General features: G+C 34.8%; 1 protein-coding gene and 1 non-coding gene across 2 annotated transcripts; both read left to right on the forward strand.

Moving 5' to 3' along the window:
* Positions 1–1,678: 1,678 nt before the first annotated feature.
* Positions 1,679–1,752, forward strand: TRNAT-AGU. Its single transcript has one exon. It is a non-coding gene; the product is annotated as a tRNA-Thr (tRNA).
* A 1,831-nt stretch (positions 1,753–3,583) lies between these two features.
* Positions 3,584–6,377, forward strand: LOC110909332. Its single transcript, XM_022154360.2, has 3 exons — positions 3,584–4,209; positions 4,495–4,628; positions 6,078–6,377. The coding sequence occupies exons 1-3, from the start codon at positions 3,960–3,962 to the stop codon at positions 6,189–6,191; spliced, it is 498 nt and encodes a 165-aa protein (XP_022010052.1). The 5' UTR covers positions 3,584–3,959; the 3' UTR covers positions 6,192–6,377.
* The last annotated feature ends 6,276 nt before the right edge of the window (positions 6,378–12,653 follow it).

Consider the following 12,653-nt stretch of genomic DNA (forward strand, 5'->3'; position numbering starts at 1 on the left):
TTAGGCGTAACAATTTAGAAGCAAACTACTTTTATCCATTTAGTAATTTGGTCATTAAACTGATAAATTGCTATTAAAAAACTTTTAATAAAATTTCAACTCTACCGTTTTTAACAGTTAAATAACTTATTACTTATCAGTTTCGTTATGGTTTCTACCTTAGTTTTAAACGCCATTGATTACTTGAAATTCTCACATGTTAAGGAAAACTCAAAGATTTTCAACAATTACAATATACCCTTTTTAGGTGAATTTAAGACTTTACAATAAATCGATTATGTTGTTGTAGCCTGAGATACATACGTGTTCTCCAACGAATCATGAAATCAGCTTCAAGGAAATCGTGTGAAACATGACTTCATATTTTACTTATTTATAATTGTAGCTCATATTATAAGGTTCTCTCATATATGATTTTTTTAAATTCATATTGTATTTTATTGTAAATTCAAGAAAATTATATACTACACATATTTGGATAAAAAAGTAATAATAATATTTGGATCAAGGAAAAGCGGCTTGTTGGATACTTTGCTAGTTCTGAATGTTCAAATCTTTGACTTAGATGTCTTAAAGGCTTAAAGCACTTTACGTGTAAGTTTGTCTCTCGATCATTAATAGTATTCTTATGATTAAATATAATTTAGTTTAATAATGGCACTTTACGTGTAAGTTAATAAGAGCTACAATCTTAAACCTCATTCATATTACATTTTTTTATTATACGAGATTATTCATATTGTGTGAAAACATCTACCCATTATTCGATTGAAGTTCATCTTTAAATTCAAAATTACCAATTAATGCGATCGTAATCATCATAAAACACTGAATTAAAATTCATTGTGAGGTTACCATCACCATGGCCCATGGGATCAAGATGGTCAAACTAAATTTCTTCTGGTTCGAAATTGGAAACAAAGTGTTCTTAACTATGATACAATAACTCTTTATTTCAATACATAAAAATTAAAAACAGGTTGATTAAATATGATAACAAAAAACAAAAATAGAACTAAAAATATTACAAAAGCATACACCATTAATAGAACTTTATATTGGACAAAATAAATAGTTATGTACACTTTAGATTTTGTGAATTTTAAGTGGTACCTTGCCATATCAAAAACTAGTTTGAGATGTGTAAATATTGAATATCCTACCATATACAAGCACAAGATGGAATGATATTGAGCGTGGAAGAACATACGAGTCGGGTCAGCTAATTGGTTCTGGCAAAATGAAATCAAGTTGAAAGGGGTCATTCGAGAAAGTAAAAGTTATCAAAATTGATACACCTATTGTATTATAAAAATGACTATGGGCAAAAAGATGATAGAGGTGATGTGGTGGTAGCGGTCACATCAATGGCATTTAAAAGGTAACCATAATTATACACGTCAAATTGTACAATCCTATGATTGATGCATACTTCGGTTAATGAATGGTTTTATATAATATTCGGCCAATGTGACCGTCGTGGTGTGACTGTGGTCTAACGGCTAACCTAGTTAAGGATCTTGGTTGGGTCATATTGTTCATCGTACTTAATAACTGATGTCAAGCACCCAAGGCCCAACGGCCATGACCCAAAACACGCCAACTCCCTTTAAAAGTTTTATTTGGTTTTGAGACCTTATATGGTTATATATAAAATCGGAATAAATCTATACAAGTAGCTCTCGTAGCTCAGTTGGTTAGAGCACCCGTTTAGTAAGCGGGAGGTCTTGAGTTCGACTCTCAACGAGAGCAGTAATTGCTTTTTTGCATCCCCCCATTTTTGGAACTATTCGATGTTGGACCAGAGTTACCGTTATCGGAAATAAATGGCTGGTATAATATAAAATATGGAAATAGCTGTTTTGGGCTTTGATTTTGATATCTTTTTGGCCCAAATACTAATAATCGTCTTCGCCTCTTCGGTCACTCCAAAGTCCAAATTAACATTAACAATATTAAAACCATACCTTTTTGTAACGTCATATTTAATGTATCTATCTAATTAAATTAAAATAACACAGATAAAACGATACCTTTCCATCAAGGGTATTCACTGGTTCGGATTTTTTAGTTTGGGTCATATTTACGGCTGTAAACGAGCCGAGCTTTTTTCGAGCTTTTTTCAAACTTTTTTCGAGTGAGTTTCGAGCGAGCTGCGAGCCGCGAGTTTTTTGAACACCCCTACTCATTTTTGGTCGGAACTGAAAACTGAATAAAAATACGGTTCCGTTTTTGGTTTTCAACTGAACAAACCGAATTCATCCCCACAGTTACAAATCAAAAAATTTGAATTTATAGAAGCCAATTTCTATTACATAAACATAGGACATTATCCAAGTTATCCAACATTAGCCAAAATTTCAATTTCAATTTCAAGTTTTGTATTTACCGATTGTTTTGCAACGTGAGTAGAAGTAAGTCGAACTCTTGAAGATGGGTAGTCAATCGAAGAAGTAACTTAGGTGGGCCAAATACCGATTGAGTAAAAAAAACATGTTGTTTACTCTTGAGCGGCTAAACATGAAGCATTGGTACCAATTGAATCAAATCGAGTATGTAGAAAAGTGATGAAGTATGGTTGATTTGGGGTTTCCTCAATTCAAATCGTTGATCTAGGAGGAATATGGAGTCTGGTATTCTGGTGACATGCAAATAAGAATTAAAACATATAAAAGTGGGCTAAGTATATAACATTAATAGGGCTAAGGTATAAGTGGGCTTGAACTAATCATTAAAAACGAAATGGGCTAAGAGACAAGGGTTAAGAAGTGTAAGAAATACAGGCTATACTGGTAAACAGAACTAAACAAAAAATGTAGAACCAAAAACCAAATTGGTTATTCAGTTTGGGTTCAGTTTTTGGTTTAATTGGTTTCGAACTGAATAATAAATAACCTTACGAGCCGGGCTCTTAATGGAAGCAAGCCCTCTCTATCTTTTGTTAGGATTTTTTACTAGAAACTTAATGGAAGCAAACTCTCTATCTCTTGTCAGGATTTTTACTAGGAACTTTGTTTAAAGTAAAAGTACACTAGTTTGAAATCAAATAGCAATTATAATTTGACACCTATAAGACTAACTCCAATGCATCTCTTAGATGTAGGGATGAACATTTGGTACCGGGTACTGATACCCATTTTTTTCATTTTTCGGTATCGGTACCGGTATTTTGGAATATTCACTGGTACTGGTACGGTACCAAACCAGTATATTTGATACCGATACCCATTTTTCTCCTTTTTTAGTACCAGCACCGAACTGGTACCATGCTCATCCTTACTTGGAGGGACGCCCTTGGAAGCCCTTACAAGCCTTTATCATTGTAAAATTTTGTCCTTAGGTGCCTTTAGCATCTAAGTCTCTTCACAAAGGCTTTGTTTTTGTTGATTTTCGCAATTGGGGTGGATCCAAAGTAAAAGAAAAAAGTTTTTTATAGGGTTGTAGATGAAATAATGACTTTGTAAGAATATGATGTGACAGATGGGTGACACCAGAGAGTGGCGATAACTTTGGATAAACTCAAACTTACATACGAATATATTTGTTTTCACTATAGAACACGTCTCTAATCAAAATTTTTATTTTACTACACCGACCAACTTACGTTTACCCAACGAATCTCGCTTGGTTTGATTGCAGTACTCGAATCACAATCCTCCATACCCTAAGTCCATCATCTTCTCCATTTCGATCATATAATTAATTCAATCCACACCTTCTTTCACCGACCACTCATCAATGGAACCTTACTTGTGCTCACGTCACACCCTTTTCTCCATTTATTACTTTCTACAGTACCGTACATTCCCTCTGCGTCGTCAATATTCGTTCTCGATAACTACACACCCATATTAATACAATAATAACTTCTGGATAACGTAAGCATTACGCCTGCCAGTTTGCCAATCCATATACATTAGTTGGATGTATAATTGCTGTTGTGAATGAAGTGAACACCTATGGGGAATTGCCAAGCGGCTGAGGCGGAGACGGTGGTCATCATGCTTCCAGGTAACAAGATTGAGAGGATTTATCGGTCGGTCAGTGTTGGTCATGTCATGAATTCACACCCCGGACATTATGTAGCGGTTTTCGTGGCGGCACATGGAGAGAGGTATGAGAACGGATTGCCTGTGAAGCGGTTGAAGCTTCTTCGGCCCGACGATTTGTTGCTTGTTGGTAAAGTTTACCGGCTCATCCGCTTCGAAGGTACTTTTTGTTAACAACAGTTTTTTACACTTAAATACGTACTTTGTAAGGATTTGAACCCATAACTGTTATGTTCCCGGTTATAGAATTTGTTTGATTTCTATAAATAAATTCTGAGGTTTTTTTTTTTAATTGTTTTTTTTTTTTTAAATCATGAGTTGGACTTGGACTTGGACTTGGACTTGGACATCTTAGTAATAACAAGTAGAGTATAGAATCTTACAATGACTCATGACTAATAAGTTCTGGTTTCGCTACTGTATTTTTTGTTCAATTTATTTTTAGATATACTGAAAGAGTTTGCAGCGAAGAAGTGCGTAAAACTAGGGAAATTGTTGAAGGAAAGAGGAGTGATGGTGTTGGAGACGAAAGGCCTCGCCAGTGCTCCGATGAAGGAACCGAATGCATCAGCCCTGAAGGTAAGCTAGCTAGTTTTCAATCGGGCAGTGGTGGATCCGGGGGTTCCTGGGTTCCCCTTGGTTTGGGAAAATACGGAAAAAGTTAGTGAAAATCTTGAATGATTTCAAAAAAATTAGTGAGCAAATAATATAAGAAACCCCATAAAAAAATTTATGGATCCGTCATTATCAATCGACCACCTAACTATAATATAATAACTATCTACATTTGCACAAAAAAAAAATTCAAAGTACTTTTTTTTTGAACAACTTCATCACAACCATGGTCAGGGCCCGATATATCAAAGGAAACGTTATTTTTTAAAAAACTCAGATATTTATATGTAAAAATAAATAAATTAATAGGGCATACCCATACAAACACCAACAGAAGCCCACTTACAAAACTATTTTTATGGTTTAGATTAGTTATTAGCCAATTGGCATTAGGTTTTGACCTATAGTGAGCCAAATACCCAATTTCGTTAAAGCCTAAGGGTACATTTTTTCGAGCTTGAACAAGGTACATGAATTCAGGGGCGTAGCTTATTAAGTGCCCGGGGGTGCACCCGCCCCCTCCAATGTTTCGGTTAGAAGTGTATAATTTCCGATTTTTCGTCCGAAAATTTTAAAATTATAGAGGATCGTTCCTCCAATTATTTTGCCTAAATGTTTGTACAATATATAAATCAAAGTAAAGTTTGTTACCACTTTAAATCTTAAAGGTCGTCGGGCTGAGTTGTATTTTTTCGTCCAGGTTTCATTCATCTCGTACCATTATATATATATTGGTCTTTTGTTTGTTAAACAATATTTAGTTTTTTATATGTAAGAACGGGTCCTTTGAATAAATGAAATTTTTTTTAGTTTTATTTGGAACTATTATTATTTGACCCGACCCGAATCGAATAGCCGGCCTGACCCGGAACATAACGATATGAAAAAAAATTTGGGTCCATGACTTTACGCCCCCTCGAAACTTTTGCTCAAGCTTCGCCACTGCATGAATTCTCATGGCCGGCCCTGATCGTAGCATGCACATAATCAGTTTTGAAAACTCAACATTCTTCGTTGATGTTCTTGGGGGGAGGTAAGGGGTAGTTTAGTAAATTCAAATGAAAGATGTGATTTTGTACCAAGTTGTAATTTATTTTCGACATTCGTATCTGTGGTTGATGGACACCAAAGAATCTTTTTGCCTTTTTCCAAATTTATGAAAGCTTTTTCTTGTACTAAAAGATATATATTTACCTTTGTACGTGACTATTGATGCATCAAAAGCTGCTGTAAAATATTAATATATTGCTGCATTTTTGGTACGCATAATCTTTTATTCTAGCTAGTACTTTAGATTTTAGAAATTCACCCTTCCATAAGTTCATGGACAAAATTTACAACTTTCATGATAACTAATAACATGAAATATACTCAAAAGATTAGATTTTTATACTCTTTTTGTGAAATGCATAGAGCAAGAAAGGCGGAAACAACAGGAGCGGGGCGGGGGGTCGGAACAGGAAGCATCATGTGCATCAACATCAATGGAAACCGGCCTTGAAGAGTATTTCAGAAAATGAAAGTTGAATAAAGTTTCATCTTCCTATTGTCATAAACTTGAAGTTTGTAGTTAATAGTGTGATGAAGGTGGAGATTAATTGTGCTTAGCTAGTGATGTTATGCATGAGTGAATCTTGATGTCTAAAGACTTAAAATCATGAGTATTGATGAAATGATCCTCTGACGGGTCAAAGAGCCATGAATTGGGTTAAATGGGGTGTAAACTTAACTATGATGATAATATGAATTGCAAAGAAGCCTAACATTTTGAATGAAGGGTCAAAGAGCCATGAATGGGGTCAAATGGTATGTAAACTTAACTATGATGATAATATGATTTGTAAAGAAGCCTAACATTTTGATGAACATGTTAAAGGAGGTTATAAGTGTATTAAATCTAAATTAATCCATATATGGTGATATATCAATGACTTGTTAAATTTAATATGATATGGTTCGACTTCATAAAGTTAATGAGCTGGTATAGGATTCTACAGGCAAAGATGAGTGATTAAAATGCACAGTTAATGGCAGGCTTAGAATTTTTTTTATGGGGTGATCGAATACAATCATGTTTTCCATGAAATATGTATCGGTTAGTAATGGCTGGCACATAAATTTTTATGCGGCCGGAAACTTTTAGGGGTTGTTTGTCTATCACTATATAATAATTTTTTGATCCGGTCCTAGTCAGGTTGTATAAAAAAAAGAGAATCAAAATTGCATAATGGAAATCCAATATATCTAAAGTCGTGTTCTAAATATTTTTATTTTTCGAAATCTAGCCATAACCAAGGTTTCTAAAACCGGACCGGACAGTGAACCGGATACGTTATTGGTCAACTAAAAAGAAAAGATTTAGAGGGATTTCCAAAAAAATCATGTTCCAGAGTTTTGTAAAAGGACATAGAGAGAAATGGAAGGAAAACTTATGTCTTTTTTCTTCATTTTAAATCCTTTCAAATTGGAGAGATTTGAAATAAAAATATTTTTTATACATAAAATCCTTACTTTTCTATTTATTTCCTTTGAACTCGGGAACACGATAATTAATTAAAGTTTTCCTTTCTACTCATTTTCTTTTCTCTACTTAATTTATTTTCCCTTCTATTCTTTCGTTTATTAAATATCGGAATACAACATTAGTGTGGTATCAAACTATATCAAATTATAATATCAATATTTCCAGAACCGGATCAAATATCAAACCAAACACCTTACTTGTTCATTGGTCAAAATGGTCAGACCGAATTTAAGAATTTAATAATGTTTTATGTAAATTAATAAATAAAAAGTATAAAAAACAATGTTACGATTTAAATAAGACATATAATAGAAAAATAAACTAAACAATTACATATAAAACTTGTGTGTACACATGAAAAAAAATAATCATAATAAATCATTTTTACTAAGATTGATATTCTGTTTGGTTTTATTACAATCTTAGCCTTAAAAAACTAAGATTAATAAAACAATAAAAATAAATAAACTAAGTGTGATAAGGTGTTGGAAGTGAGCAAAATCAACAAATACATTTAGTTTCATAGAAATGAAAATAAATAGAGAATTTAGAATAATGTTATTACTTTTCTCTTAAATCTCTCCCCTCTTCCTTTTGCTTCAACATCACCGATAACACTCAACATTCATGTCAGTGATTCCCGAGTCATCAAATGTGCGGCTGCAACGCTCAATTTTACAACGTGGCATCACAAGAGTTTTGTTCTCCTGCTTCACAACACTCAACAAGCATTCTTTATTGGTTTCGAATTTTTTCCCATTCTCCAACCAACCCCTCAGTTTCGTTATTGTCTCCTTAAGGGGACTATTGCAATTATAATTGGGGGGGGGGGACTCGAGATTTTCACGTACCTATTACACTCGTATTTCCAGAACCGAATCAAATATCAAACCAAACACCTTACTTGTTCATTGGTCAAAATTGTCGGACCGAATTTAAGAATCTAATAATGTTTTATGTAAATTAATAATAAAAAATTTAAAAAACAATGTTACAATTTAATTAAGACATATAATAGAAAAATAAACTAAACAATTACATATAAAACTTGTGTGTACACATGAAAAAAATAATCATAATAAATCATTTTTACTAAGATTGATATTCTGTTTGGTTTTATTACAATCTTAGCCTTAAAAAACTAAGATTAATAAAACAATAAAAATAAATAAACTAAGTGTGATAATGTGTTGGAAGCGAACAAAATCAACAAATACATTTAGTTTCATAGAAATGAAAATAAATAGAGAATTTAGAATAAAGTTATTACCTTTCTGTTAAATCTCTCCCCTCTTCCATTGCTTCAACATCACTGATAACACTCAACATTCCTGTCAGTGATTCCCGAGTCATCAAATGTGCGGCTGCAACGCTCAATTTTACAACGTGGCATCGCACGTGGCATCGCATGAGTTTTGTTCTCCTGCTTTACAACACTCAACAAGCATTCTTTATTGGTTTCGCATTCTCCAACCAACCCCCGATTTCGTTATTGTTTCCTTAAGGGGACTATTGCAATTATAATGGGGGGGGGGGGGGGGGACTCGAGATTTTCACATACCTATTACACTCGTATTTTTAAGGATAGAATAGAAAAATAAATTAAACACTAAATAAATATACAAATTGTTTATACACATGAAAAAATAATCATAATAAATAAATATTAGTAAGTGATAAGAAATTAATAGGAAATTGAATTGTAAATTTTGGAAGCCATTCTCATTTCATCATTCCATACAATAATATACATTCATGTGTAACTGACAAAACGGTTATCGTGGGAGTTATACATTCATGTGTAACTGACAAAACGGTTATGGTGGGAGTTATGTATATGAGTATATCTGATTTTATAACACTCCCCCTCAGATATACATTACTATTCATTATACACAAATTAACAGCATACGTCAGGATGATGTTAAATCGGTACTTCAGGACCTATGAGATAAACTGATACTGCTGGACCAGTTATGCTGCCTCGTTAAAAACCTTACTAAGAAAACTCAATGGGACAAAACTTAGTCAAGGAAAAGAGTACAACGTGTATAATGCTCCCCCTCAATTTAACTAACGTCTTTCAATCTTCGAAGCCCGATCCTTTGCGATAAATACTCAAAACTGCTTCTAGATAGTGATTTTGTGAAAAGGTCAGCTAGGTTTTCACTTGACTTGATCTGACGAATATCAATTTCTCCTTCTTTTTGTAGGTCATACGTTGAGAAGAACTTTGGTGAGATGTGCTTTGTTCTATCGCCTTTGATGTAGCCTTCTTTTATTTGAGCTATGCAGGCAGCGTTGTCTTCATAGATAATCGTCAGGTCCTTCTTGATTTGTTCCAATATGCATGCTTCTTGTATATGATTGATCATTGATCTCGACCACACGCATTCTCGACCAGCATCATACAATGCTATCAGTTCAGCATGATTTGATGATGTTGCTGTAAGTGTTTGCTTAGTCGATTTCCAAGAAATTGTTGTGCCACCGTATGTGAATACATAGCCTGTCTGAGATTTTGCTTTGTGAGGATCTGATAGATATCCGGCATCAGCATACCCAACCAGCTGGGACTTTTGATCTTTCTTATAGAAAAGACCTAAGTCTTGTGTCCCGCAAATATACCGGAATATATGTTTTACACCATTCCAGTGTCTACGTGTTAGATTCGAACTGTATCTCGCTAGTACATGTACTGCAAATGCAATGTCAGGTCTTGTGTTATTTGCAAGATACATAAGGGCACCGATCGCGCTTAAGTACGATACTTCTGGACCAAGTACATCTTCGCCTTTTTCTTGAGGGCGATAAGGATCCTTGTGTGGATCCAGCGGTCGGACAACCATAGGTACGCTAAACGGATGTGCTTTATCCATATTGAAACGTACTAACATCTTCTGGATGTAGTTTGATTGATGGACAAATGTGCCATTGCACAGATACTCAAATTGTAGTCTGATACATAATTTTGTCATACCAAGATCTTTCATTTCAAATTCATTCTTTAACAACTGAGCAGCTTTCTCTATCTCTTCAGGAGATCCGATGATGTTGATATCATCAACATAGACTGCTATTATAGTAAAATTTGAGAGTGATCTTTTAATAAAGACACATAGACTGATTACATCAGACTTGTATCCTTCTTTTTCGAGATATTCACTAAGTCGATTGTACCACATACGACTAGATTGTTTGAGACCATATAAAGATCTCTGGAGCTTTATAGAACACATTTCTCGAGGTGTTGATTTTAATGCTTCAGGCAATTTTAATCCTTTAGGGATTTTCATGTAGATGTCATTTTCAAGTGTCCCGTATAAGTATGCGGTGACGACATCCATTAGTCTCATATGAAGTCCTTCAGAGATTGTGAGGCCAACTAGGAACCTAAGGGTTATCGCATCTACTACAGGGGAATACGTTTCCTCATAATCAACTCCTGGGATTTGGGAAAGCCCTTGTGCTACAAGTCGAGCCTTATAACGTACAATCTCATTCCTTTCATTTCTCTTTATTGCAAACACCCATTTATAACCTACTAGTTTGACGTCTATGGGCGTTCGGACTATAGGTCCGAAAACATGTCGCTTTTCGAGCGAATTTAATTCGGCATTTATGGCTTCTTGCCATATTGGCCAATCATTTCTGTGCATGCACTCTTCTACAGTTTTTGGTACGTAATCATTTTCATTGATTACATCCGTTGTTATAGCATATGCGAATATATCATAAACACGTGTTTTATTCCGGTTCCACATTGTACTATCTTGTACATAATTAATAGAGATCTCATTTTCATTCGGTACCGGTGTTTCTTCTGAAACTTCATTTTCCTCTGGATTCATAGTTGTCTCTTCTGGGACATTTACCTCTTCCGGGGTTTCACTTATAATCTTTTGTGAGTTTTCACCAACTGTGTTACTTTGCTCTTTTCGTTTCCGTGGGTTTTTGTCTTTGAAGCTGATTGGCCTCCCACGCTTTCGTTGTATAGTAATCGCTTCTGGGATTACTTCAATTCGAGCAAGTGCATCTGATGCTGGTACATGTGACTTTGTCACTCTATTCGTGTCTGTGAATGCATCTGGTAATTCATTCGCTATTTTTTGCAAATGTATAATCTTTTTGACTTCATATTCACATTGACCACTTCGGGGGTCGAGATTTGATAGCGATGATGCATTCCACGTTATTTCTTGTGTTACCAGTCTTTCTTTGTCCTTATCTCCCCCTAAGACTGGGAACATTGTTTCATCAAAATGACAGTCAGCATACCGTGCTGTAAACATGTCTCCCGTCATTGGTTCTAAGTATTTAATAATGGACGGGGAGTTAAAACCAATATAGATACCCAGTCTTCTTTGGGGTCCCATTGTAGTACGTTGTGGTAGCGGTATTGGTACGTATACCGCACAACCAAAAATTCTAAGGTGGGACAAACTTGGTTCTCGTTTGGAGACCAGTTGCAATGGGGAGTATTCATGATCAGCAGATGGTCTCAATCTAATTAGTGCAGCGACATGCAAAATAGCATGACCCCATGCAGAAGATGGTAATTTACATCTCATTAAGAGTGGTCTAGCGATTATTTGTAATCGTTTAATAAGAGATCCAGCTAAACCGTTTTGTGTGTGAACATGAGGTACTGAATGTTCAACATTGATTCCAATTGACATACAATAGTCATTAAAAGCTTGAGATGTGAATTCTCCTGCATTATCAATTGTATGATTTGAGCTAAAAGTCGGGCAAATGCTACATTTCGAGTAGCTAAAAGGCTCACATATGACCACCTTGAGGATGCGTCTATTAAGACCAAGAAATAGCGGAATGGTCCACACGGGAGGATGAATAGACCCACAAATATCCCCTTGGATTCTTTCTAAAAATGATGGGGGTTCATGTATCAATTTAGTTTGTGAGGGCCGAGTTATAAGTTTGCCCAGAGAGCATGCTGCACATAATAAGTCTTGTGGTAGCAAAACTTTTAGGTTTTTGAGAGGGTGCCTGGTTGCACTTTTGATTATTCATCTCATCATTATGCTACCAGGGTGACCTAGACGGTCATGCCATATATTGAATGTTTCTTTATCTAACAGCTTTTGGTTACTCACCATGTATGATTCGATAGGATTGATATTAGTAAAATATAACCCAGAGGATAAGGCTTCTAATTGTTCAACAATTGTTTCTTTGCCATTTTTGTTTGAAGTAATTTTAAGATATTCAATATTATTTTCAGATATTGTTTTTAGGTGGTAACCGTTTTTTCGAATATTTTTAAAGCTAATTAAATTTCTTCTGGATTTACTAGAATATAATGCATTATCAATAATGAGTTGGGTACCCGAAGATAATGTTATGTGTGCTCTATCAGGGCCTTCGATAAGGTTACTGACACCAGATATAGTACCAATCGGTGTCTCTGCAGGAGACAACTCAGAGAAAAATCTCATATCTTT

The sequence above is a fragment of the Helianthus annuus genome, chromosome 14 (genome assembly GCF_002127325.2).
Source record: "Helianthus annuus cultivar XRQ/B chromosome 14, HanXRQr2.0-SUNRISE, whole genome shotgun sequence".
Taxonomy (NCBI): Eukaryota; Viridiplantae; Streptophyta; class Magnoliopsida; order Asterales; family Asteraceae; genus Helianthus; species Helianthus annuus.

Bases quoted from the DNA above. Each gene is read 5' to 3' on its own strand.
- LOC110909332 (XM_022154360.2), top strand. From the start codon at position 3,960: ATGGGGAATTGCCAAGCGGCTGAGGCGGAGACGGTGGTCATCATGCTT. The intron at 4,210-4,494 runs GTACTTTTTGTT...ATTTATTTTTAG, and splicing joins CCGGCTCATCCGCTTCGAAG to ATATACTGAAAGAGTTTGCA. The intron at 4,629-6,077 runs GTAAGCTAGCTA...TGAAATGCATAG, and splicing joins CGAATGCATCAGCCCTGAAG to AGCAAGAAAGGCGGAAACAA.